The sequence below is a fragment of the Aquarana catesbeiana genome, linkage group LG04 (assembly GCF_042186555.1).
Source record: "Aquarana catesbeiana isolate 2022-GZ linkage group LG04, ASM4218655v1, whole genome shotgun sequence".
In the NCBI taxonomy this organism is placed as follows: domain Eukaryota; kingdom Metazoa; phylum Chordata; class Amphibia; order Anura; family Ranidae; genus Aquarana; species Aquarana catesbeiana.
In genome coordinates this window covers 504,250,843-504,275,526 of record NC_133327.1, presented here as the reverse complement: position 1 = coordinate 504,275,526, position 24,684 = coordinate 504,250,843, and the positions used below count along the sequence as shown (strand labels likewise).

Genomic DNA, 24,684 nt, shown 5'->3' with positions numbered 1-24,684 from the left:
ACTATTAAGTATTGGTAATGTACTCTGTCATATGTGATGATTCCGGTGGCTTCCCCGCCAGTGTTTTTGGGGAACAACCGGCATTTTATTATATTGAAACTGGGGACACTGTTCCCTTTCACTATTCATATTTTTAGTTACACTAAACCAGTATGTTATTTGACTGAGTATACGTTCTCTATAATAACATCCAGTTTTCTTTATGTTCATGTTATTTTACCCTTTTTTCATATGCACTGTCTACTATCCATACTGTACCATGTATTGAGCTTTATGTAACGGTTGCATGTAAACTACCAATAAAATATTTGAAAAGAAAAAGTAATTTCCCCCTAAACCTAACTGGTTGTGCCACCCTGTGCGGCAACAACTGCAATCAAATGTTTGCAATAACTGCCTATGAGTCTTTCACACTGCTGTGGAGCAAATTTGGCCCACTCTTCTTTTCAGAATTGTTTTAGTTCAGCCACATTGGAGGGTTTTCCAGCATGAACGGCCTGTGTAAGGTCATGATAGAGCATCTCAATTGGATTTAAGTCCAGGCTTTGACTAGGCCACTCCAAAACCTAAATTTTGCTTTGGAGGTGGACTTGCTGTTGTGTTTCGGATCATTGTCCTGCTGCATAAGTGCACTTGAACTTGAGGTCACAAACTGATGGCTGGACATTCTCCTTTAGGATTTTCTGGTAGAGCTCAGAATTCATGTTCCATCAATTATGGTAAATCGTCCAGGTCCTGAAGCTGCAAAGCAGCCCCAGACTATCACGCTACCACCACCATGTCTGACTGTTTGTATGATGTTCTTGTTATGAAATGCTGCTTTAGTTTTATGCCAGATGTAACGGTACGGACACCTTCCAAAAAGTAAAATTTTTGTCTCATCAGTCCACAGAATATTTGCCTAAAATTCTTGGGAACAATCAAGATGTTTTTTGGTAAATGTGAGATGAGTCCTTGCGTTCTTTTTGGTCAGCAATGGCTTTGGCCTTGGAACTCTCCCATGGATGCCATTTTTGCCCAGTCTCTTTCTTATTGTTGAACCATGAACACTGATCTTACCTGAGGCAAGTGAGGCCTGCAGTTCTTTAGATGCTGTTCTGGGTTCTTTTGTATTTTTTTTTTTTTTTTTTAGATTGTGGCATGATGTGTGGCTTTTTGTGATCTGTTAGCATGCTTCACTTTGCCAGACAGCTTCTATTTATGCGATTTCTTGATTTAACAGGTCTGGCAGTAATCAGGCCTGGGTGTGGCAAGTGAAATTTAACCCAGCTTTCCAAAAAAATTGTGGTTAATCATAGTTCATTCATGATTCAGCATGGGAGGGGTAAATTCATTGTATATGTATGTATGTGTGTGTATATATATATATATATATATATATATATATATATATATATATGTAGCGCTGGTAGATTTTTAATCTACCGCTGATAGGTAAATCTTGTGGGTTACTTGTTAGAGGAAGTTAGATTTGCCTCTGTTCCTGCTTGGCTGAGTTACGTGTAGTTCCACACTGTGCCGGTGGGTGTCGTTGTCACCATGGGCTGGTGTTGGAAAGGCAACGTGTTGAAGCGTATGAGTGCTCCTCTGTAGGGGTTAGTGGGTTAGTTTTCAGCCACCTGCTGGCCCTCCTGGCTGACAGGTATGCGTTAAGAGTACCACTTCATGGTCCTCCGTTCCGGAGGCCCACGTCGCTGCGGCGTGTGGGTGGGCCCAGAAACCTGTCTGGGGCCTACCACAGCAGCAGAGGAATGGTCCTGAGCTGTCTATCCTGAGTGAAGAAGCTGGACAACCAAGGAGATCCCAGGGAAGGACCCGTCATGGAAGGATCACGCGCATAGTGCTGATCTGGAGAGGGGCCTGGTGACTCGGTTGGAGGACGTATCCCGAAGTAATCTTACTGCATAGTACTGCCGGGTTGGCTTAAAGGTTCAAGTACTGTGTCTGACATTCATCACAAACCAATACATCCTGTGGCAGAGGATCGTACGGGTTTTATTCCAAACAAGTCTGTGGCAGAGACTTTTGTTCGTGCTACGTACTGGCTACTAGGCAAGTAAGAGAGGCCTATCCAGGCGGGCAAAGATTGAATCCTAAAAGGGGAGTGCATTCAACTACAAGTGTTCAATTCCAAAGAATGTTCTAAAGAATACTAAGGAAAGGTATTTGAGTTTCCCTGCAACTTTCCTTCTGCCTCTTTCCTGCTATTTCCTTTATTACTTGTTCATTAAAGCATTGGAAAATATACTCAAGTGTTTGGTGCTTATACCGTCCAGAGGTAAACTCAACGGGACCCTGCACCCGGTGCCGGTGAAACAGAGGTGTCGAGAGTGAAGGTAACAGCCCACTTTAAACCAGCAGCTCCACCAAGAGTTAGTGCTACATATATATATATATATATATATATATATATATATATATATATATATATATATATATATATATATATATATATATATATTTCCAGACAATAGTTTATAAGTCAGAATACTTTGAAAATAAACCAAAATGAATCATATGTGACTTTCTGTGTTTATAATGAATGTTATATGTTTAATTTCTCAGCAATTATCTCCATGTCAGTGACAGGTGGTGCTCCTTTGTTTGAACCATAAAATTTTGGGAGGAAGGTAGCTAGAACTCACCCTATGAGTAAGTAAATCACGTTAGAGGTTTTACAACTTTCTGTATGTTCCCCCAGCTTAAATCCAATAGAAGACTTATGCGATAAATGTCGACTGAAGCCATCAACTATCCTCGGTAATACAAAGTATTGCACAAGCTGGATGTGCAACTGGTTGTTTCTGGTGGGATAGTGTGAACCCACTTAGAGCAATAAATGGCTATTTTGTTTTTGAACCTGTGAACTCCCTGAACAAGAGCAGACACCACAAGATATCTGTTATTAAATTGAATCACTAAATTAAAAGTTTTTTAAAATGTAAACAAATGGATTGGTACTTACTTTACACTCTTAAATATCTACAGTGGCTGCAAAATGTTCTGTGTCTGATACTCTTCTGGATGTGTTGGATGCCCACTGTGCACTGAGGTTTCATCTGCAGGTTCCTACATCCCAACTGTGTTCTGTAGCAGTCTAGGGATCAGCAAAGACACAGAACTCAGAGGGCAATGAGACACCTGACACAACCAGTGTCAGATGTGTTAGCTAGAGCCACCTTAACATTATTAACCTGAAAATATTATTGTGCTGTTAATATACCACCACATAAAAACATATTAAGATACTGAAGTAACCGATGGCTGTGTCAACCAGGAAGTGAAATACCAGAAGTAAGATATTAAACCATGTCGCTATCCAACAGATACATAGGCATTGAGATTTTGAAGCAGGGAATAATGATTTGTAATGATTTGTAAACTTTAAATCCATTTTCAGTTATTTACAACATCATCAAATCTGTAATTTTCATGTAAAATGGTATGATAGCAGTATGGGTAATAAATGCTTCACAGTATGAAAACCTTCCAAATAAAATTATAAATTTTTGCAAACTGAAACTGACCTCATTTTTAAAAGAGAGAAAAATAGAACAAAGTTATTATATTAGTTACAAGGTTAACAGATTTTCTTAAATAAAACTATATTTTATGTTCTTAAGTCTTTAGGTTTTCCTTGATTGCAATCATTTCATATGCCGCTGTGCCCAGCAGATCATAAACATTATGCTCACATTATTCAAGTGCTAAGTAAAGAAACAAGTAATGATTATATATAAAATGGCATTTTTTTTCCTTTTGTATCCTTTATATGCTGAGCTGGTGCAGGTAAATTAGTCTTCATTGATTATCACCTTGGGGAGTGCTGTGGGAATTTCGCTAATCCACCTTTATAAAAAAAAAGCATAGAAAAGGTGATATAATTACAAAAATAACAATCTTATAAATTCATGATCTAAATAATTTGTCAATAATTCTATGTATATAAGTATTTTCAAATAATGTTTAAGGAAAATGTAGTGCTTTCTTATTGCTGCAAATCAGTTAGCTAAAAACTCTTCCAAAATATATAAAAAATCTAACTCACCATAAAAATAATAATTAAGTTATGGGTAGGACACTAATGTGTTGAATCAGCCACAGCATTCTTATGTTATTTAACTGCTTGCCGACCAGCCACGCAGTTTTACTGTGGCAGAATGGCGCGGCTGGGCGAAACAACGTTACCTTACGTCGCTTTACCTTTTGGCCACTAGGGGTACGCACCCGCAGCGTGTCGATGTGAGTGCCCAGTGGGTGCGATGACCGCTGGGCACCCGCGATCGCTCATGATAGAGCAAGATCCGGGATCTGTGTGTGTAAACACACAAATCCCGGTTCTTTCAGGGGAGTAGAGACAGATCGTGTGTTCATACTAAGTATGAACACTGATCTCTCTCTCTCCTCCTAGAAAGTCCCACCTCCCCCCTACAGTTAGTGTTAACCCCTTCCCTACCAGTGAAGAAAAATGTGTCAAAAGTGTACAAGTTGCAATGTGCAGTATCGCAGTCCTGATAAAAATCGCAGATCGCCACCATTACTAGTAAAAAAAAAAAAAATAATAATAAAAATGCAATAAATCTATCCCCCATTTTGTAGACGTTATAACTTTTGTGCAAACCAATCAATATATGCTTATTGTGATTTTTTTTTTACCAAAAATATGTAGAAGAATACATATCGGCCTAAACTGAGGAAAAAATTTGTTTTTTTGATAAAAAATGTGGGATATTTATTATAGCAAAAAGTAAAAGATATTGTGTTTTTTTCGAAGTTGTCGCTCTTCTTTTGTTTATAGCGCAAAAAATAAAAACCACAGAGGCAATCAAATACCACCAAAAGAAAGCTCTATTTATGGGTAAAGAAGGACATCAATTTTGTTTGGGTACAGGATCGCACGACCGCGCAATTGTCAGTTAAAATGACGCAATGTGTATCGCAAAAAATGACCTGTCATTGAGCAGCCAAATCTTCCGGGGCTGAAGTGGTTAAAGAACAACCTTACTTTTGCCAAGTTATCCTTTGAACCTTCCGCCCCAGATCTTTTTCTCACCTGTCTACTCTGCTGGATACCCTACTTACCAGTCCCAAAGTCTTCTGCGCATGCAAGGACAAATCCATTTGATTCCTATGGAAAGGCTACCTGTTGCTGAGTCACATAATACACATGCACAGAAGACTTTGGAATCGGTCAGGGGGGGTTGCCTGGCAGCCACACAGTTCCCCGTGAGCCACTCAGTTTGCAGAAACAGATCACAGATTATTAGAAAAATAATTAGTGTTTTTAAAGTACCATACATAAAAGTTAACCACCATATCAGCTAAAATCGTTCATACAAAGAGTTTTTATTACCAAAAATGTCACAGATTGAGATTCATATTAGTTTCACCTCACATAATATCACAGCATGAGTTGAATATCCACAAACCCATTTTGTTTTGAAATTTTACTCGGTTTTAAAACTGTAGCGTTACCCTCGTAAGGGCTGCAAATCCTCCCTTACCTCTGACACCCTGGGTTCCATCATGTCACCAGCTGTGGTAGTAAATAGAGTCTCACACAATATTAAAGAAACAGTTCAAATATGTTTACTGTAGTATCAAAACACAAGATACATATGTACATCAACTTTGGTCAATAATGGAAACACTCCTAGGTACACCACACTTTATCTCAAACTTATCTAGTACACACAATATATTGGTGTAAAGTTCCCTGAATTGTGAGAGAACACAAATTTTAACTCAATACAGGGACCTATGTGAACAGGTTAACAGAAGAGTAAACATCTAGCACAATATCTTATGTGTCAGGTATCACCCTTCTGCCTCCTCAACTCACAGGCCAGCAACCCTGCACAGTATTGAAACAGTATTATATTCATAAGGATGGCTTCCTTTAGCAGTTCAATGCAATTTGAGCAGATGAGGAGAGAATTTTATAAAAAAGTGAGAAAGGATGTTCCTTGAAATCCAGATGTCCTCAGCTAACCTCTTTTAACCTGCTCAGATCCGGGCCATTGCCAAATGACGGCAACAGCGCGGATCTGAAAAACCGGGACGACGTCCATTGACGTCCTCCCCTTTCCTCATTCCCAGCGCGCTCTCGTGAGCGCGCCTCGGGGAAAATCTGTGTTGGCCGTGTCCCTTGGACACAGCCAATCACAGATCGCTGTAAACGGCCAATCACAGCGGCCATTTACAGCGCGATCGCCGCCTCCAATGAGAGATGATCTAAAAGGTAAACAATTGAGATCATCTCTCATTGCCGGCTCTCTCTCTCCTCACACAGAGACAGCGTGTGAGGAGAGAGAGATTCTGTGAGTAGTAAAACAGCAAAGTGTGCCCAAAAAGTGCCCAACAGTGCCCACAGTGACACCAATATAGTGTCATCTGTGCCCACCTGTGCACATCAGTGCCCACTTGTGCCATCAGTGCATCATCAGTGCCCATCTGTGCCCATCTGTGCCCGTCTGTGCCCATCAGTGCCCATCAGTGCCCGTCTGTGCCCATCAGTGCCCGTCTGTGTCCATCAGTGCCCGTCTGTGCCCATCAGTGCCCGTCTGTGCAGTGCGCATCTGTACAATCAGTGCGCATCTGTGCAATCAGTGCGCATCTGTGCCAACTCATCAGTGCCCATTTGTGCCAACTCATCAGTGCCCATCTGTGCCATCTCCTCAGTGCCCATCTGTGCCATCTCCTCAGTGCCCATCTGTGCCACCTCATCAGTGCCCATCTGTACCAATCAGTGCCCATCTGTCGCTTCAGTGCACATCTGTGCTGCCTTATCAGTGCCCATCTGTGCTGCCTTATCAGTGCCCATCTGTGCCGCTTCATCAGTGCCCATCTGTGCCGCTTCATCAGTGCCCATCTGTGCCACCTCACCTGTGCCACATCAGTGCATATCTGTGCCCACCTGTGCCGCCTCATTAGTGTAAATCTGTGCACATCTGTGCTGCTTCCTCAGTGCTCATCTGCTGCCTCAGTGCCCATTTGTGCCGCCTCATCAGTGCCCATCAGTGCCCATCTGTGCCGCCTCATCAGTGCCTATCTGTGCGATCAGTACCCACCTGTGCCGCCTCATCAGTGCACATCTGTGCCATCAATTAGTGCCACCTCATCAGTGCAGGCTTAGCACACAGCTGTGCAATCTCATAAACCACCAGCAGCCATGTCCAAAAAAAGCTTTTCCGCCGAGGAGGCATACCAAATTCTTTCTACGGCCGACGAGAGCAACGCGGAGCTCTCTTTTTCAGATTCCCTCTCCAATTCGGATTCTGACGTAAATTACGAGCCAGTCCTCAGTAGTGAAACACTTACAGACTCGGAGGAAGAAACTCGGCCCACCAAACGAAGGCGTTCTAGTGAGGAGGCAGTGGCATCCACCAGCACCGCAGTGGCATCCGCCAGCACCGCAGTGGCATCCGCCAGCACCGCAGTGGCATCCGCCAGCATCGCAGTGGCATCCACTAGCACTGCAGTGCCATCCACTAGCACCGCAGTGCCTCGGCAAGAAAGGCCAAGTACCAGTGGGGTGTCACCCCAGCCCCAAAGGGTTAGGTCCCATGCCAGCCTTCCCTTTGCACTTCAGAACCCCTTGTGGCTTCCTCCCAATTCAGGAGAAGCTAGCGTTCCCCCTTTCACGGCCCAGCCAGGAGTCCAGGTGGATACAGGGAATTTCACCCCAATTAATTTTTTTAATTTAATTTTTACGGAGGACATGTTGGCGTCAATTGTGGCCCAGTCCAACCTGTATGCACAGCAATTTATTTTGCAAAATCCCACATCATATTATGCCCGTCCCTTTGAGTGGAGAGACCTGACAGTGGAGGAGTTCAAGGTTTTTTTGGGCCTCACATTGAATATGGGGCTCACTCAAAAAAACGAATTCCGTTCCTATTGGTCAACCCACCCCCTCCACCACATGCCGCTCTTCTCCGCGGTAATGCCCAGAACCAGGTATCTGATGATAATGAGGTTCCTACATTTCAGCGACAATACCCAGTGCCCTCCCCGAACTGATCCAAATTTTGACAGGCTTTACAAAATTCGCCCAATATTAAATTATTTTTCCGAAGTATTCCCCCAGCTGTTCACCCCGGACCAACAAATATGTGTAGATGAGTCCCTTGTGAAATTTAGCGGCAGGCTTAAAATTAAGCAATATATCCCCAGCAAAAGGGCCCGCTATGGGGTGAAGGTGTACAAACTATGTGACCGAGCCACAGGGTACACATATTCCTTCAGGGTGTACGAAGGGAAGGACACCCAGCTGCAGCCTCCTAATTGCCCGGACTACTTGGGAACCAGCGGGAAAGTTGTTTGGGACCTCATATACCCCTTACTCGACAAAGGATACCACCTGTATGTAGATAACTTCTACACTTCTCTGCCCCTGTTCCACAACCTTCATCGGAAGAAGACGCCAGCATGTGGCACCGTGAAAAAAAATCGGAAGGGCTTTCCTCAAAGTCTTGTTAATAAGAAGTTGAGAAAAGGAGAAACGGCATGTCTGCGTAACAAAGAGATTCTGGCAGTGAAGTGGAGGGACAGAAGGGATGTGTATATGTTGTCTTCCATCCACAACAACACCTATGTGGAAATCCCCAGAAGGAATGGCCCCATCCAGAAACCCACATGCATCCATCAATACAATTTGTTTATGGGGGGAGTCGACTTTAACGATCAAATGTTGGAACCATATCTTGCCTCAAGAAGGACATACCACTGGTACAAAAAAGTAGCGATTTATTTTTTTCAATTGGCCATATACAACTCCTATATCATTTACTGCAAATCCACCCAAAACCCCCAACGCTTCCTTGGCTACCTGGAGGAAATTTACACTGCCCTTATATTCCCGAACGGCCCACCAGTAAACATCCGATCAGATGTTGTTAGTCGACTCTCCGAGCGCCACTTTCCAGATAAACTCCCTCCCAGACCAACAGGCCAAAGACGCCAAAAAAGATGTAAGGTGTGTACCAGAGCAGGAGTCAGAAGAGACACATCTTATTATTGTGCAGAATGTCCTTCCGAACCAGGCCTCTGTATAGGTGAATGCTTCCGCCGTTACCATACTTCACTAAATTATTAGTGAAGTATGGTAACCGTAATCCTCAGTTCCTGCCTTCACACCCCTTATGCCACTGCCTGCTCTGTAACTGACCCTGGCTTGTTATTTGACCACGCTTCTGCCTGCCGATTTTGTACATACCGCTGCCTCATCTGGAACTGACCCTGGACTGTTTTTTCGACCATGCTTCTGCCTAACGATTCTGTACATACCTCTGCCTGATATGGAACTGACCCTGGACTGTTATTCGACCATGCTTCTGCCTAACGATTCTGTACATACCTTTGCCTGATCTGGAACTGACCTTGGACTGTTTGACCATGCCTCTTGCCTGCCTCTTGGACTGATCTTGTACCCTGCAACTGGACTAGTGGGATTCAACACAGGGGTCTCACATATGTGAGGGGCTCCAGAATAGTTTTTCTGGATGAAGAAAACAATTTTTTTTGTTTTCTCATTCCTAGATTAGGGTCTGGAGACTCGGAGGCTTCAAAGAGATTTGGGTGGGAGAAGCCTCTACCCCTGTCCCCATTCTGTCCTGAACGAGGCCCTACTTCTGCCTGCTGCCTGTAGGAGTTACTGCTGTCATGCCTCTGTTTGTCGCACTGACCACAGCACATGGACCTTGTTTCTGCCTACTACCAAGACCAATATTTTGGCACTGCTGACAATCTCTGCCTGCACTGACCCTGCACTGCACTGACCTATGGACAGTATCCCTGCCTGCTGCCTGTACTGACTATGGACAGTATTTCTGCCTGCTGCCTGAAAAATTGTGTTCGCTGTTGCTGACCAAGTCCCTGCCTGCTGCCTGGACCAGTGCTATCCTCCTGGGGACAACTATACTACTAAAACCACAGGTAATCTTTTGTTTCTCTTTGCTCAGCATAATGTATGTATATGCATGCTATGTGTCCCTGGAACACCTGATGGTGTTCCTTGCATGTTGGATCTCTGTATGTGGCCAGGCTGTGTAAAGGTCTCACACATGTGGTATTGCCATACTCAGGAGTGCCACAGTGTATTTTGGGGTGTCATTTTTGCTATGTAAATGCTATGTGTTGGAAATATCCTATAAACGGACAACTTTGTGTAAAAAAAAAATGGGTTTTCATTTTTTTTCCACATATTCCAAAAACTTCTGGAAAAAAATGAACCATTCAAAAGACTCATTATGCCTCATAGATTATATGTTGGGGTGTTAGCTTTCCAAAATGGGGTCATTTTGTGGGCGTTTCCATTGTCCTGGTGCTCCAGGGCCTTCAAAAGTGTAATAGGTGGGTGAGAAATGAGATGTGTAATTTATGCTCCTAGAACACCTGAAGGTGCTACTTCAATGTTAGGCCTCTGTATGTGGTCAGGCTGTGTAAAAGTCTCACACATGTGGTATCGTTTTACTCAGGAGGAGTAGCAGAATGTATTTCGGGGTGTTATTTTTGCTATGTAAATGCTATGTGTTGGAAATATCTTATAAACGGACAACTTTGTGTAAAAAAAAAATGCGTTTTCATTTTTTTCCACATTTTCCAAAAACTTCTGGAAAAAAATGAACCGTTCAAAAGACTCATTATGCCTCATAGATTATACGTTGGGGTGTTAGCTTTCCAAAATGGGGTCATTTTGTGGGCGTTTACATTGTCCTGGTGCTCCAGGACCTTCAAAAGTGTAATAGGTGGGTGAGAATCGAGATGTGTAATTTATGCTCCTAGAACACCTGAAGGTGCTACTTCAATGTTAGGCCTCTGTATGTGGTCAGGCTGTGTAAAAGTCTCACACATGTGGTATCGTTTTACTCAGGAGGAGTAGCAGAATGTATTTCGGGGTGTTATTTTTGCTATGTAAATGCTATGTGTTGGAAATATCTTATAAACGGACAACTTTGTGTAAAAAAAAAATGCGTTTTCATTTTTTTCCACATTTTCCAAAAACTTCTGGAAAAAAATGAACCGTTCAAAAGACTCATTATGCCTCATAGATTATACGTTGGGGTGTTAGCTTTCCAAAATGGGGTCATTTTGTGGGCGTTTCCTTTGTCCTGGTGCTCCAGGGCCTTCAAAAGTGTAATAGGTGGGTGAGAAATGAGATGTGTAATTTATGCTCCTAGAACACCTGAAGGTGCTACTTCAATGTTAGGCCTCTGTATGTGGTCAGGCTGTGTAAAAGTCTCACACATGTGGTATCGTTTTACTCAGGAGGAGTAGCAGAATTTTTTTCGGGGTGTTATTTTTGCTATGTAAATGCTATGTGTTGGAAATATCTTATAAACGGACAACTTTGTGTAAAAAAAAAATGCGTTTTCATTTTTTTCCACATTTTCCAAAAACTTCTGGAAAAAAATGAACCGTTCAAAAGACTCATTATGCCTCATAGATTATACGTTGGGGTGTTAGCTTTCCAAAATGGTGTCATTTTGTGGGCGTTTACATTGTCCTGGTGCTCCAGGACCTTCAAAAGTGTAATAGGTGGGTGAGAATCGAGATGTGTAATTTATGCTCCTAGAACACCTGAAGGTGCTACTTCAATGTTAGGCCTCTGTATGTGGTCAGGCTGTGTAAAAGTCTCACACATGTGGTATCGTTTTACTCAGGAGGAGTAGCAGAATGTATTTCGGGGTGTTATTTTTGCTATGTAAATGCTATGTGTTGGAAATATCTTATAAACGGACAACTTTGTGTAAAAAAAAATGCGTTTTCATATTTTTCCACATTTTCCAAAAACTTCTGGAAAAAAATGAACCATTCAAAAGACTCATTATGCCTCATAGATTATACGTTGGGGTGTTAGCTTTCCAAAATGGGGTCATTTTGTGGGCGTTTCCATTGTCCTGGTGCTCTAGGGCCTTCAAAATGTAATAGGTAGTCAACAAGTTAGATGGGTAATTTATGCTCCTTGAACACCTGATGATGCTCCCTGCATGTTGGGCCTCTGTATGTGGCCAGTTAGTGAAAAAGTCCCACACATGTGGTATTGTAATACTCAGGAGGAGTAGCCGAATGTATTTTGTGGTGTCATTTGTGGTATGCACATTCCATGTGAGAGAAATAAGCTATTACAATGACAATTTTCTGAAAAAAATATAAAAAATAAAAAAAAACCTTAATTTGCAAAGAATTGTGGGAAAAAATGACAACTTCAAATAACTCACCATGCCTCTTACTAAATACCCTGGAATGTCTACTTTCCAAAAAGGGGTCATTTGGGGGGCATTTGTACTTTCCTGGCTTGTTATGGTCTCAAGAAAGGAGATGGGCCTCAGTACGTCAGGTGTGATCAGATGTGATCATTTTTTTATGATTTGTACCATAGCTTGTAGACTCTATAAATTTCACACAGACCACATAATATCCACTAATTTGGGTTATTTTTACCAAAGATATGTAGCAGTATAAATTGTGGCCAACATTTATGAATAAAAATTGCTAATTTGCAAAATTTTATCACAGAAACGAAGAAAAAAGCATTTTTTTTCAAAATTTTCGGTCTTTTTTCATTTATAGCGCAAAAATTAAAAAACCCAGAGGTGATCAAATACCACCAAATGAAAGCTCTATTTGTATGAAAAAAAGGACAAAAAAATTGTTTGGGTACAGTGTTGCATGACTGAGTAATTGTCATTCAAAGTGTGAGAGCACTGAAAGCTGAAAATTGGTCTGGGCAGGAGGGGGGTTTAAGTGCCCAGTAAGCAAGTAGTTAAGTTATAAATAATGTAATCCAAAAGGGCAAGGTGTAGCAAAGTTAGCAAAGCTCTGTAAAATTGCGGCCCCCCGCCATGCTGCAGCTCCCTAGAATCTGAATTGCAGGTGCCTCAGGATGACCTGGAACACTACACTAAAGAAGCAATGCTATCCGCAGAGATCCCTCTGGGTATAGCTGTCCGGCTCCCCGCTGTGTAGGCCGCAAATCATCAGCACACTCCCTGTCACACAGACCTCCTGCTGGCAGAGCCAAAATGGTGTCCAGAGAGGATGATCTAGGCTGTGCCAGCCCTTTTTATATCCTTTCCCAGCAGTCTGTTCTGTGCACTCAGCATTCCTTTTAATTCAGATTAGTCCTGCTGGCAGTGTCACTTTAGTATTGTGAACTACACATGCCATGATGCTTTGCTCTGAGTCCTCACAAAGGAAGAGAAGAAATTCACACATAGAGTCCAGCATACACTAGAGGGAGCAAACCCCACATTAACAACACAGAAAATGTCTCTAACTTATAAGCATAATAGCTGACCTTGGCTACTTGAACTCTTTGGTCCCCAAAGACATGGAGATATCCACCCTAAAAACTTAGTGAGAAGAAAAGGTTGCTAACAAATTTATAATAACATCAACCACAGTCTAACCTGACACACCTCTGGATTTTGCTGAAACCCAGAGGTCGCCTAAAGACCCCCACAACCACCGGGCAAGGATTGTGGGGATGGGGCCCTTGTCCCCATCAACATGGGGACAAGGTGCATTGGGGGGCTACCTCATTTTTATCGTTCCACTTTAAGCATTAAAAAAATCACTGCTCCCAAAAAAACATCCATTTAAAAAAAAATTTGCATTGATACAAGTCCCCTGGGGCAAGACCCAGGCCCCCAAACACTTTAAACACTTTTTATGACAATAACTTGCATATAAACCTTTAAAATTAGCACTTTTGATTATTCATGTTCGTGTCCCATAGACTTAAATGGTGTTCGTGTGTTCTTCCAAATTTTTTGCCTGTTTGCATGTTCTGCTGCGAACCGAACAGGAGGATGAAATCCCTATTCGAGATTTCTTTATGCCCAGCAGGGTGCACAACTGATGAACTAGTCGACTCTCAAAGTCTCTTCCTTGATCAGAGTTAATTTGAACAGGCAATCCATGGTGCACAAAAAACTTTTCAACAAGGACTTTAGCCACAGTGCTCACCTTCTGGTCTTTGGTAGGATAGGCCTGTTCATAATGGGTGAAGTGATCAGTCACCATCAGGATGATGTTTCTTCCACTTGTATCAGGTTCCAGGCACAGGAAATCAATGCAAACCAACTCTAAAGGCTCTGGGCTCTGCAAATATCCCATAGGAGAAGCCCTGACTGGTAATGTCTTATGCCCTGTACACATGATCGGACATTCCGACAACAAAACTGTGGATTTTTTTACAAAGGATGTTGGCTCAAACTTGTCTTGCATACACACGGTCACACAAATGTTGTTGGAAATTCCGAATGTCCAGAACGCGTCCAGGACGTACAACATGTACAACGGGACTATAAAAAGGAAGTTCAATAGCCAGTGCGCCATCCTTTGGGCTCCTTCTGCTAATCTCGTGTTTATCTCGTGTTAGTAGAAGTTTGGTGAGAGACGATTCACGCTTTTCAGCCTTGTATCTGTTCTTCAGTGCGTGTTGTCAGTTCATTACTGTCTTTCAGTGCGTTCTATTTAATAATTCGTATCTGTTTTTCAGTGCATTCTTGTCCGCTCGTTTCTGATTTTCAGATCATTCTTCTCAGGTCCTTTCTGATTTTCAATGCGTTCTGTTAGTTAGTTCTGACTAGCCAAACATTTTCTAGCCATGTTGTCGGTACATACTCGTCGTAGAGTTTGTGCTGTGCAAGGACTTGGTGTGTTGGAGTTCTTGCTTTGACCCAAGTCCAGTCCATGAACAGGGCGAGGAGGAGTTCATGGATGAAGAATTGGCTGCTCCAGCATGACCAATTCTCTCATATGCCTTTGTTGTGGGAGATCCGGGAGATCCATCCTGATAATTTCAGGAATTATCTCAGGATGACGGACCCCGTTTTTCACCATCTGTTGGCTTTACTGTCCCCTTATATTATGAAGCAGGACACCTGCATATCCTGCAAGCCATCACTCCCAAACAAAGGCTCGTAGCCACCTTGCGGTACTTGGCAACGGGGAGAAGTCTGCAGGACATCAAGTACTTGACTGAGATCTCCCCGAGGCTTTGGGAACCATTATTCCAGAGACCTGTTCTGCCATCATACAGGTCCTGCAGAAGGACTATATTAAGGTAAGTTTTCTCCTTTAACATCACATTCTATGTATTTAATGTTTGCTAATGTATTGTATTTATTTTATCATTCCCTAATTACCATGATTGTAATATGCTGTGAATGTCCTCTTTGTCCTTATGCATGCTGGAAGCTTTTAGTGCTCCTTTTTTGTCCTTCATGCATATTTGCCTTCACTAACCTCCCCAGCATGCTATCCTGGGCCCATACACACCTAGCCTAGTCACTTAACAATGTATTTTGTCAGCTGCATTGTAGTGCCTACTCTAAACATCCCCTAAAATGTGTCCAAATGTTATTGTTGTCCTTAAATTCAGGCATAGTGCAAGATTTTTTTTTGGGACCCAAACTCATTTGGAAAACTCTCACTCCCCCCAACCGCTAAGTCAACTGATACCAATCCTCTATCTGCTGACTTTGCCAAACCCAATTCACCAAAGCATGTAGTGCAAGGGGCTGCCTGAATACTTTCAAATGGTACTGTTTCAAGTTTTTTTCCCCTATTATCTTGATAGGTAATTGCAGAATGTAAAAATGTGCTTACATTTTTACAGTGTGTGTTCATATTTTTGTATTATGACACTTTTTACCTGTCCAGTGGGCTGCCAATAGTGTAAGTAAGGAGGGGCTGACCAAAGTATCACACATTATTTATGCATTCAGCTCTCAAAGAAGTGGAGAGGGTTACCTGTCCAAAACATCTCCCTCCCTAAAATTTTTACAATAGGCCATCAGAGGGAGTGGGGAATCTGATAAGTGGACCTTATACTTTTATCTTTAAATACTCATTAAAATAAATGTTATACTTATGTTGGCCAAGAATGTTTGTGTCTAATCTGCTTGCAATGTTATGTGAAAAAAGTACTAATTTTTATTTTTCTTGTTTGACTCCACAGTTTCCTTCAAACGCACAGGAATGGCAGACTATGGCTTCCCAGTTTGCCCAGCAGTGGAACTTCCCCAATTGCGGAATGGCAATAAATGGGAAGCACGTCCACATAGTCCCACCCCCCAACTCAGGGTCATACTATTACAATTATAAGGGGTTTAATAGTATTGTGCTGTTGGCGGTGGTGTCGGTGACATACGAGTTCCTGTTTGTGGACGTGGGGAAAAAAGGCCTGGATGTTAGATGGTGGAGTCATCGCCCAGACATAGTTCTTCAGACGTCTCAAGAATGGCAGCTTGGGCTTGCCACCTCTGGAAGATAACATGACAGGACTCCCATTTGTCTTCATGGCTGATAAAGCATTTGGGCTGGGTGACCATCTGATGCGGCAGTTCCTGATGAGGACCCTCACCCCGGACTCTCACCCGGGACCAGAGGGTTTTTAAATACCGGCTGGCCAGAGCCAGAAGAGTGGTGGAGAATACGTTTGGAATAATGGCCAGCCGGTTCCACCTATTTCTCACAGTGATCAACATGGCGGAATATAAACTGAATCATATTGTCCTTGCATGCTGCATACTCCATAATTTCCTAAGGAAAAATGCAACAAACTATGTGGCTTTAGTTGGGACTGAGGCCGGCTTTCAAATTCAAACAACCTTGACGGCTCTTGAAGCTGGCCGTCCTGGCTTGCCCTCTAAAGCACCCGCGAAGTTCGACAAAAGTATGTAGAGTACTTTGTGGGTAGGGGGGCCATTGATCTGCCAGACAATGTGTAAAACATTTTTTAAATACATTTTTGTTTTATAAACTGAACTCATATTTCATTTGATTTAGTGCTTGTGTTTATTTTAGCTGTCTCCTAGGTTCTCCAATGGCCTTTTATTTTTGGCCATTTTCTTCAGTAGTGCAAATGTAATTTATTTGATACATGAGGTGACAATCTCTTCTTCAGCTATTATGTTGTGGGTCTGCTACACACACAAATTGTTTTTGTTGTTAATGTATGTAATGCATTAATGAAAAAATAATCATCCGTTTCAGCTCTGTGAATTAATTGCTTTGAGTCCCTAAAATGGCCTGATTGGGGCAAATTTTAAAGCACTATTGGGGTTATTTACTAAAGGAAAATCCACTTTTGCACTACAAGTGCACTTAGTGAATAATAAAAAGTGTATACTGCGCTGTGACCCTGCAATCCAGCAGCCGGTACGGCTGTAGACAAAGAGCAAGGTAGGTAGAAAAAAAATAAGTGCAGCGCTATGATTGCAAAAAAAGGGAAAAATTGTATGTGATTCAAACATATATCTGACAAAATGACACAAATTCTAACATAATAGATGTGAATGGATATTAAGCAATGTGCTAATATAGTGACTGCACTACACACAAATATCCAAATTGAATGAAATGATGGAATACAGTCCAATTAGGTTTGTGATCCAATACACATGTGAGAAGTTCCTGGCATTCCTGGGAACCTTGGAGTGAAAAAATGGAAGCAAACACCACCACCGTGAAAGAAGGAGGAGGCTTACCAGATAATATTGATTTGGCGGGGCATATACCACCCAAGTCAACAAGGCTTGTTGGGTTCAAACCACCCAATGGGGGACAGCAGATCCTGGAACTCCGTCAGTCGATCAGCCTTAGACGGTCATGAGATGTTAGCTGAAGGCTCCAGGAGTCTTGGAGTCTCGAAGGTCCACCCAATGGACCTTCCGCTAACATCGCCTCATGCTTTTACATGCTGTATCAATTTCTTCCAAATGTGAGTGTTGAATTCATATTTTTAATAAACCACCTTCTTTTTAAACGGTATCATGTCAGCCCCCTTTTTCTATTATTTATTTCTATGATACCCTTCTTGTGACAATAAGTTTTCATGCTCCCCGAGACTCCTGGAGCCTTCAGCTAACATCTCATGACCGTCTAAGGCTGATCGACTGACGGAGTTTCAGGATCTGCTGTCCCCAATTGGTTGGTTTGAACCCAACAAGCCTTGTTGACTTGGGTGGTATATGCCCCGCCAAGTCAATATTATCTGGTAAGCCTCCTCCCTCTTTCACGGTGGTGGTGTTTGCTTCCATTTATTCACTCCAAGGTTCCCAGGAATGCCAGGAACTTCTCACATGTGTATTGGATCACAAACCTAATTGGACTGTATTCCATCATTTCGTTCAATTTGGACATTTGTGTGTAGTGCAGTCACTATATTAGCACATTGCTTAATATCCATTCACATCTATTATGTTAGCGTTTGTGTCATTTTGTCACATATATATTTGAATCACATACAATTTTTCCCTTTTTTTGCAATCATAGCGCTGCACTTATTTTTTTTCCACTACAAGTGCACTGCAAGTGCACTTGCAGTGCACTTGTAGTGCAAAGTGCTTTTGCCGTTAGTAAATACCCCCATTGTCACTGTAACTACAACAACTAACTCCAAAAACTTGTATTGAGCATTGAAAGAAGAAGCCACACACTGTTGAGTATAAAACATTTTACTCCGTGCACATTCACATGTGCTTTAGAAAAGGTTTTTTTAACAAACCAACATCTTTGGTGTATAACATTTATGTGTGACAGTATATAGCCTTTTTTTGGTTAAACGGGCATGTTTAAAACCATAAAACATACACAACTCAGGAACTTACAAAGTTCAACTTTGATAAATTGAAGGCAATATGTGACATTAGTATGTCAAAACTGTGTTGATCTTGCCTTCATCAGATGGGGTGATGTCACCCCTGTAAAAGCCAAATTTTGAATATGCACACAAATTGGGAGTCAAAATGTGGATTTCCCTCCTGATCCCATGCCTAATGTCAACATGTGCTAGCTCCCATCATGGGAGATCAATGGACATGTTTCGGGGTGCAACCCCTTCCTCTCATCTACTTTAGTTGCGAGGAAGGGGGTACACCCATAAACACATACATTGATATCCCATGATAGCACATATTGACACACTGTGTGCATCTTCAAAAATTTGGCTTTCAAATGACCTTTTTTGGTAAAATATCACACATGGAACGACCCCTAGTATCCACTGGAGCACCTGTGTGGGACATCCTAAAAAGGGTGTTCTGGTGTCCCACACTAGTGCTCCTGCATACAGATGTGTTAACAGCTACTGAGTGTCCTCTCCTTTTAATGAATCAAGTTTGTATTTCATTCTAGTTACAAACACATCTAGACAACAATGTACTAAACTTCTTTTAATACAAATAGGCATGAACAAATGTAGTTAACCTGTATCTGCCAAAAACATTGTATTAGTGGGCGAACAAATGATGTTTACTACGAACGATTACTGTGCCCACAAACCTTAAACTTGCCATTTTAAACTGTACAACAGTAAAGAAAAGCACATGAAGCAGCACTAAATACTAATAATAATAGGAACACACGACAAATACTTTTTTGCAGCACTCTCTTGATCCTTCTGTACTGATCCTGCTCCCTCAATTTGAGGTCTGACCAGCATTTCCTCAATTTCTCCTTGGATCGTCGAACCCCAAAATTCCTCTGCGGACTTCTCACAACTTAAGTCATGATTTTGGCCATTCTAACATTTGGGTTTCTGTACGGTCCATACTTCCCATCATAGTCGGCCCTCTTCAAGATGTACTTGCATCGTATGTACGATCTGTGAGCGAAGGACGGAGTAGCGTAAGCGCCGATCGTGCAAATGAAGGTACAATTTTAACTTGGGGCATCAGTGGTTAGTGGCCTATACTGCTTTTATAGATTGAGGCCTATATTGGGACAAGATTAGGAGAGTTTAGCCTGATATTAGGGTTTGTCTTGTGTTGTGTCTTGCATAGAAAATGGATAAATTTAATGACCATGACTTCCTCCCCAACTTCATTGATAAGTACAGGGAGCTGCCCTGTCTGTGGCAAGTGAAACACCAATTTTATAGCAACAAACTAAAGAGGAAGGCAGCGCTGGATCAACTGTTGGAATTGGTGAAACCGGTGATTCCCACAGCAGACATCACCTATTTGAAGTGCAAAATTGCAGGCCTGAGGAGCATGTATAATAGGGAATGCAAAAGGGTCCAGGATTCCATGAGATCAGGAGCAGCAGCAGGCTCTGGTACTATGACAGACTGCGTTTTTTGTCAGACCAGAGTGAATCCAGGCCATCGCTCTCAACCCTTCCTTCCACTCTTCCTTTCACCTCAGATGAGGCTTCCGACGTACAACCTGGGCCTTCCACCCAGAAAGAAGATGTGGAGAAGCCCAGCTTGAGCCTGGTATTGCATTGTTCAACATATTTCTTCTCAAAAAATGAATGATGTTAACTAGATGTTATTATTGATCACTACTTTCTGATTTAACAAAGTGGTTTACATATCAAAAGACAATAGTAGCCAAAAATGATTGGGACAAGAATAAAAAATGCTGAGGTCAGAAAGATAGTCTTTTCTATTTGTTAACATTCAATTTGCAACATTCATGAGCTCAAAATTGTGTTTGATTGATGATCAAAAACTAAAACTATGTCCCATTTTCATACACAGGAAAGACTCAGTAAGAAGGAGGCTTAGGAAAGTGGCAGCTAGGAGGTGGCTGTGGAAAGTGGCAGCCAGGAGGTGGCCATGGAAAGTGCCAGCCAGGAGGTGGCCGTGGAAAGTGGCAGCCAGGAGTGCCCAGGTTCCTCCCCTCCACCTTCCAACAAAAAGGACCAGGAAGGCAAAGAACCTGGAGGAGTCAGCAATCTGTTCCATTCCCTATGTTGAAACTTCGCTTCATTCACAGGGCTTTTCAACAGTAATTGAAGGTCTTGCCTGTTCAGTGCTTGAATAGCCAGATGGCATAGCAGATCCTAATCCTGATCCCTCCTTAAGTCTCTTTTAGACAGCTGAGATAGGCCCTCACCTCGAACTTGCGTCAGTCCACAGTAGCGCCTGCATATCCCAGAGGGGTGAACTCCGATAGACTCAGCTGCAACACCTCCCTTCATCTTCTGAGCCATGCCCTGGCACAAGGCCCGCACACCTTCTTCAGTCACGTAGGCCCAATTCTCTGACTCTTCTTCTTTCCTATGAGGTCTACGAGACAAAGCATCTCCTGCACCAGGTCAGTACGTCAAACTAAACTTGAACCCAGCCAAGGCTGCCAGCCATCTGTGCCCTGTAGCATCTAATTTGGTGGATGTCAAGAGGTATGTTAAGGGATTATTACCCATCTTTACAAAAAACTCAGCTCCATACAAATAGTCCTTCAGTTTGTCTACAACTGTCCACTTTAGGGCCAGGAAGTCCAACTTGTGGACAGGGTAATTCCTCTCAGATGGTGTAAGGCTACGACTCACATAAGCCACGGGTCTGATACCACCATTCTGTTCTTGATAGAGAACTCCTCCCAGTCCCTCTCTACTGGTGTCGACATGAAGTTCATAAGGCTTGCCAGGATCAGCAAAAGCCAAGACCGGGGCTTCCGTGAGGCTCTTCTTTAATTGCCAAAATGCTCTTTCACACTGAGGAGTCCATTGATCCTGGAATGACTCTCCTTTCCTGCAAGCACCAGACTTCTTCGCCCTGGTTCCAACAGGGGCAGTCTTCTATCTTTCCACATGCCGACAGGCCTTCAGTAACTGAGGGTTGATCTTGTTTGGAATGGAACCATCTTCTCCCAATACCGATGACAACAATCTCCTTACCAGGTCAGTATTCGTCCCAATTAATATTGAGTTCCGTCCGGCCCTGAGTGGCCTGGGGCACACGACCGCCAAAGTGTCATAGGCCTCCACTTTCCCGACAGCTGCTGGCCTGCAGTTGGCAGTTCCAATTCCCCAGATCTCCAGTTCTTCAAGCTTGCGTAGAGTCAGTGGCGGTGACCGGGTCCATGTTTTCTTCTACCCTGGACACTTCACCTAAATTGCTCGAATGTGTCCCAGATGGGGTATCTCGGTGGGACCTCCAAATGTAGCAGTACCCGCGTAAGGGCTGCTAATAGACTCTGTACCTTACTGATTACCTCGACTCTGCAAATCCCCCCTTACCTCTGACACTCTGGGTTCCGTCATGTCACTAGCTGTGGTAGTAAATAGAGACTCACAAAATATTAAACAAATAGTTCAAATATGTTTACTGTAGTATCAAAACACGAGATACATATGTATATCAACTTTGGTCAATAATGGAAACACTCCTGTATACACCGCCCTTTATCTCAAACTTATCTAGTAAAAACAATATATTGGTGTAAAGTTCCCTGAATTGTGAGTGAGCACAAATATTAACTCAATACAGGGACCTTTGTGAACAGGTTAACAGAAGAGTAAACACCTGGCACAATATCTTATGTGTCAGATCTCTCCCTTCTGTCTCGTCAACTCACAGGCCAGCAACCCTGTACAATATTGAAACAGTATAAACAATATTATATTCAATAGGATGGCTCCCTTTAGCATTTCAATGCAATTTGAGCAGATGATGAGAGAACATTATAAAAAGGTGAGAAAGGATGTTCCTTGAAATGCAGATGTCTGGGGGCAAGAGGCGGAGCCTAGCGGAGCAGACATGCATTGTTAGAGCTCCACACCGCTGAGGAGAGAAGAGAAGGACAAAGCGTATCCATTTGAACCTTTTTGCCCCAGGGAACAAACTGTGAAAGTTTGGGCAGGAAATATGGTACTGGGAGGAAACCGTGGCAGAAATAAAAATCACCTCACAAAGAGCTCACAGGCACTCACTGCAGCTGAAGCAGCTCCAGTCACCTCACAATATACAGCATCAGGGCGCTCTCACAGACAGAAAATGTCACAGCAAGACTCTCCATTTGAGTCAGATACAGAACAAATCCTCTCACAAACTTCTCCACAAGCCTCCTCAGTATCCCCAGTAATATTATTACAATTTGAAAAGATGCTTTCAAGGCTTTAAAACAAACCTCAGACCAAATAACAAAAAGCCTAACCAAAGAAATAAGAGAGCTGGGAAACCGCACCGCAGCCTTAGAAATAAAAATGGATGAAATTGAAATTACAACCCAAGAAAATATAACAGAATTGGAACAATTAAAAAAAGAGAATTTAATACTTCAAACTAAGCTTGAAGATTACAAAAATAGAGCCAGACGTTCAAACTTGCGCATAAGGGGAATACCTGAAACTGTGACAGACCTGCAATCTACTATTACTGCTCTATTACAAGAACTAAAGCCAGATATCCCTATTGAACGTTTAGAACTGGACAGAGTACACAGAGCCCTCACAGCCAAAAAGAAAGATGGACCCCCACGTGATATAATCACAAAATTTCATTATTACAGAACGAAAGAACAAATACTAATTGCTGCAAGAGAAAAAAAGGAACTTAATTTTCAAGGACACAATTATCAAATTTTTGCTGACCTATCCCAACTTACTCTTACTAAAAGACGATCCATGAAACCCCAACTAATGGAACTGCAACGCCACAACATTATGTATCAATGGGGCTTCCCCTTTTCAGTCAGATTTAACTACAAGGTACAATTTACAGAAGCAGATCAGCAGATGAACTACAACAAACCCTTTTAAAATTAAATCTGACAGAACTCACAAGCACCAACACTCCCACACGCAGAAGAATGGCGTCATCTTCACCTTCAGGCAACACCCAGAAAATTTCAGAACAAAATGGGAATCATCATTCTCACAAAAGAGGCCGTTATGCCACATCATCCATGGACCAAGAAGATTCAATGGACTGACATCCTAATTCCTGATATCTCTTCATTTATTATACTAAGAGATGGTTCTCTATAAAAAACCTATATTTATAACTGAATGTAACTGCATTCTGATAGTCACACACTGTGTGGGATCATGTTACATTCCAGTTATATTTCTTATTACTTCTGATTCATATAGCCTTAGAATATATAAGTGAAATAAGGAAATTCTTGTTCAGTTATATATTATCAGGTAATAACAATAGATTTATTACTTTTTAGGACAAATATGTTCAATAATCCAGAAGTAATGGAAGCTTTTTCTTTCTTTTCTTAAAACAAATATATTATTACCTAACTAGTTCCTAGAATTATGTTTTTGTTTATTCTAATCTGAAGCAATACAACCTCAATTTTATGAGTTAACATATCTAAACAGTTACATATGAATAAAATATGTAATTGTTTACTCTAAAAGGGTTAAAAATAATTCAAACTATCTTCATCAATACCAAAGTTATTAACAGTACCTTTCTAACTGAATTATTTAGCCTAGGGCAAGACTAACCATATACAACCACCCTGGAATAAATAATTTCAACAAAAACTATATTCTGCACTCCAATTAATGAAACATCATTTTGATGTCTTTTGACATAGCACTTCTCTCCTGTAAGCGGAAGATCCGTGTACCCCCATTAGCCCTCCTCATTCTCCCAACCATATTATGTGGGAGTGTGACGAAGGCACATATTCCCCTGAGAGAGATATTTATTCTCTTTCACGGGTAAATTGTGATTACTTGCAAAAAATAATTTATACAATGTATCATCTAATCTCATATGTTTTTTGTTTACTCTTTACTCCGGAATTCACTGGTTTCTTTTCTATCTATTCATCTCTTCAGTCCACACAGGTTGATCTGCGCAGTCAGCTCTGCATAACAAAAAGTAAGTCAAAACTATTTGATCTATTGCCATGGCACCACTGAATATACTTTCCCTGAATGTTCAGGGAATAAATGTCCCTCAAAAAAGGACCAAAGCCT

General features: G+C 42.0%; 1 protein-coding gene across 2 annotated transcripts in view; it reads right to left on the bottom strand.

The window, feature by feature from the left end:
* Nucleotides 1-2,603: 2,603 nt before the first annotated feature.
* LOC141140482 (proton-coupled folate transporter-like) overlaps nucleotides 2,604-24,684 on the bottom strand; it is a 755,302-nt gene continuing 733,221 nt past the window's right edge. For both annotated transcript variants that reach the window (XM_073627715.1, XM_073627719.1), the window contains one exon: nucleotides 2,604-3,849. In XM_073627715.1, the coding sequence (XP_073483816.1) occupies nucleotides 3,795-3,849 (55 nt within the window). In that variant the 3' untranslated portion in view covers nucleotides 2,604-3,794. The remainder of the gene's footprint in view (nucleotides 3,850-24,684) is intronic.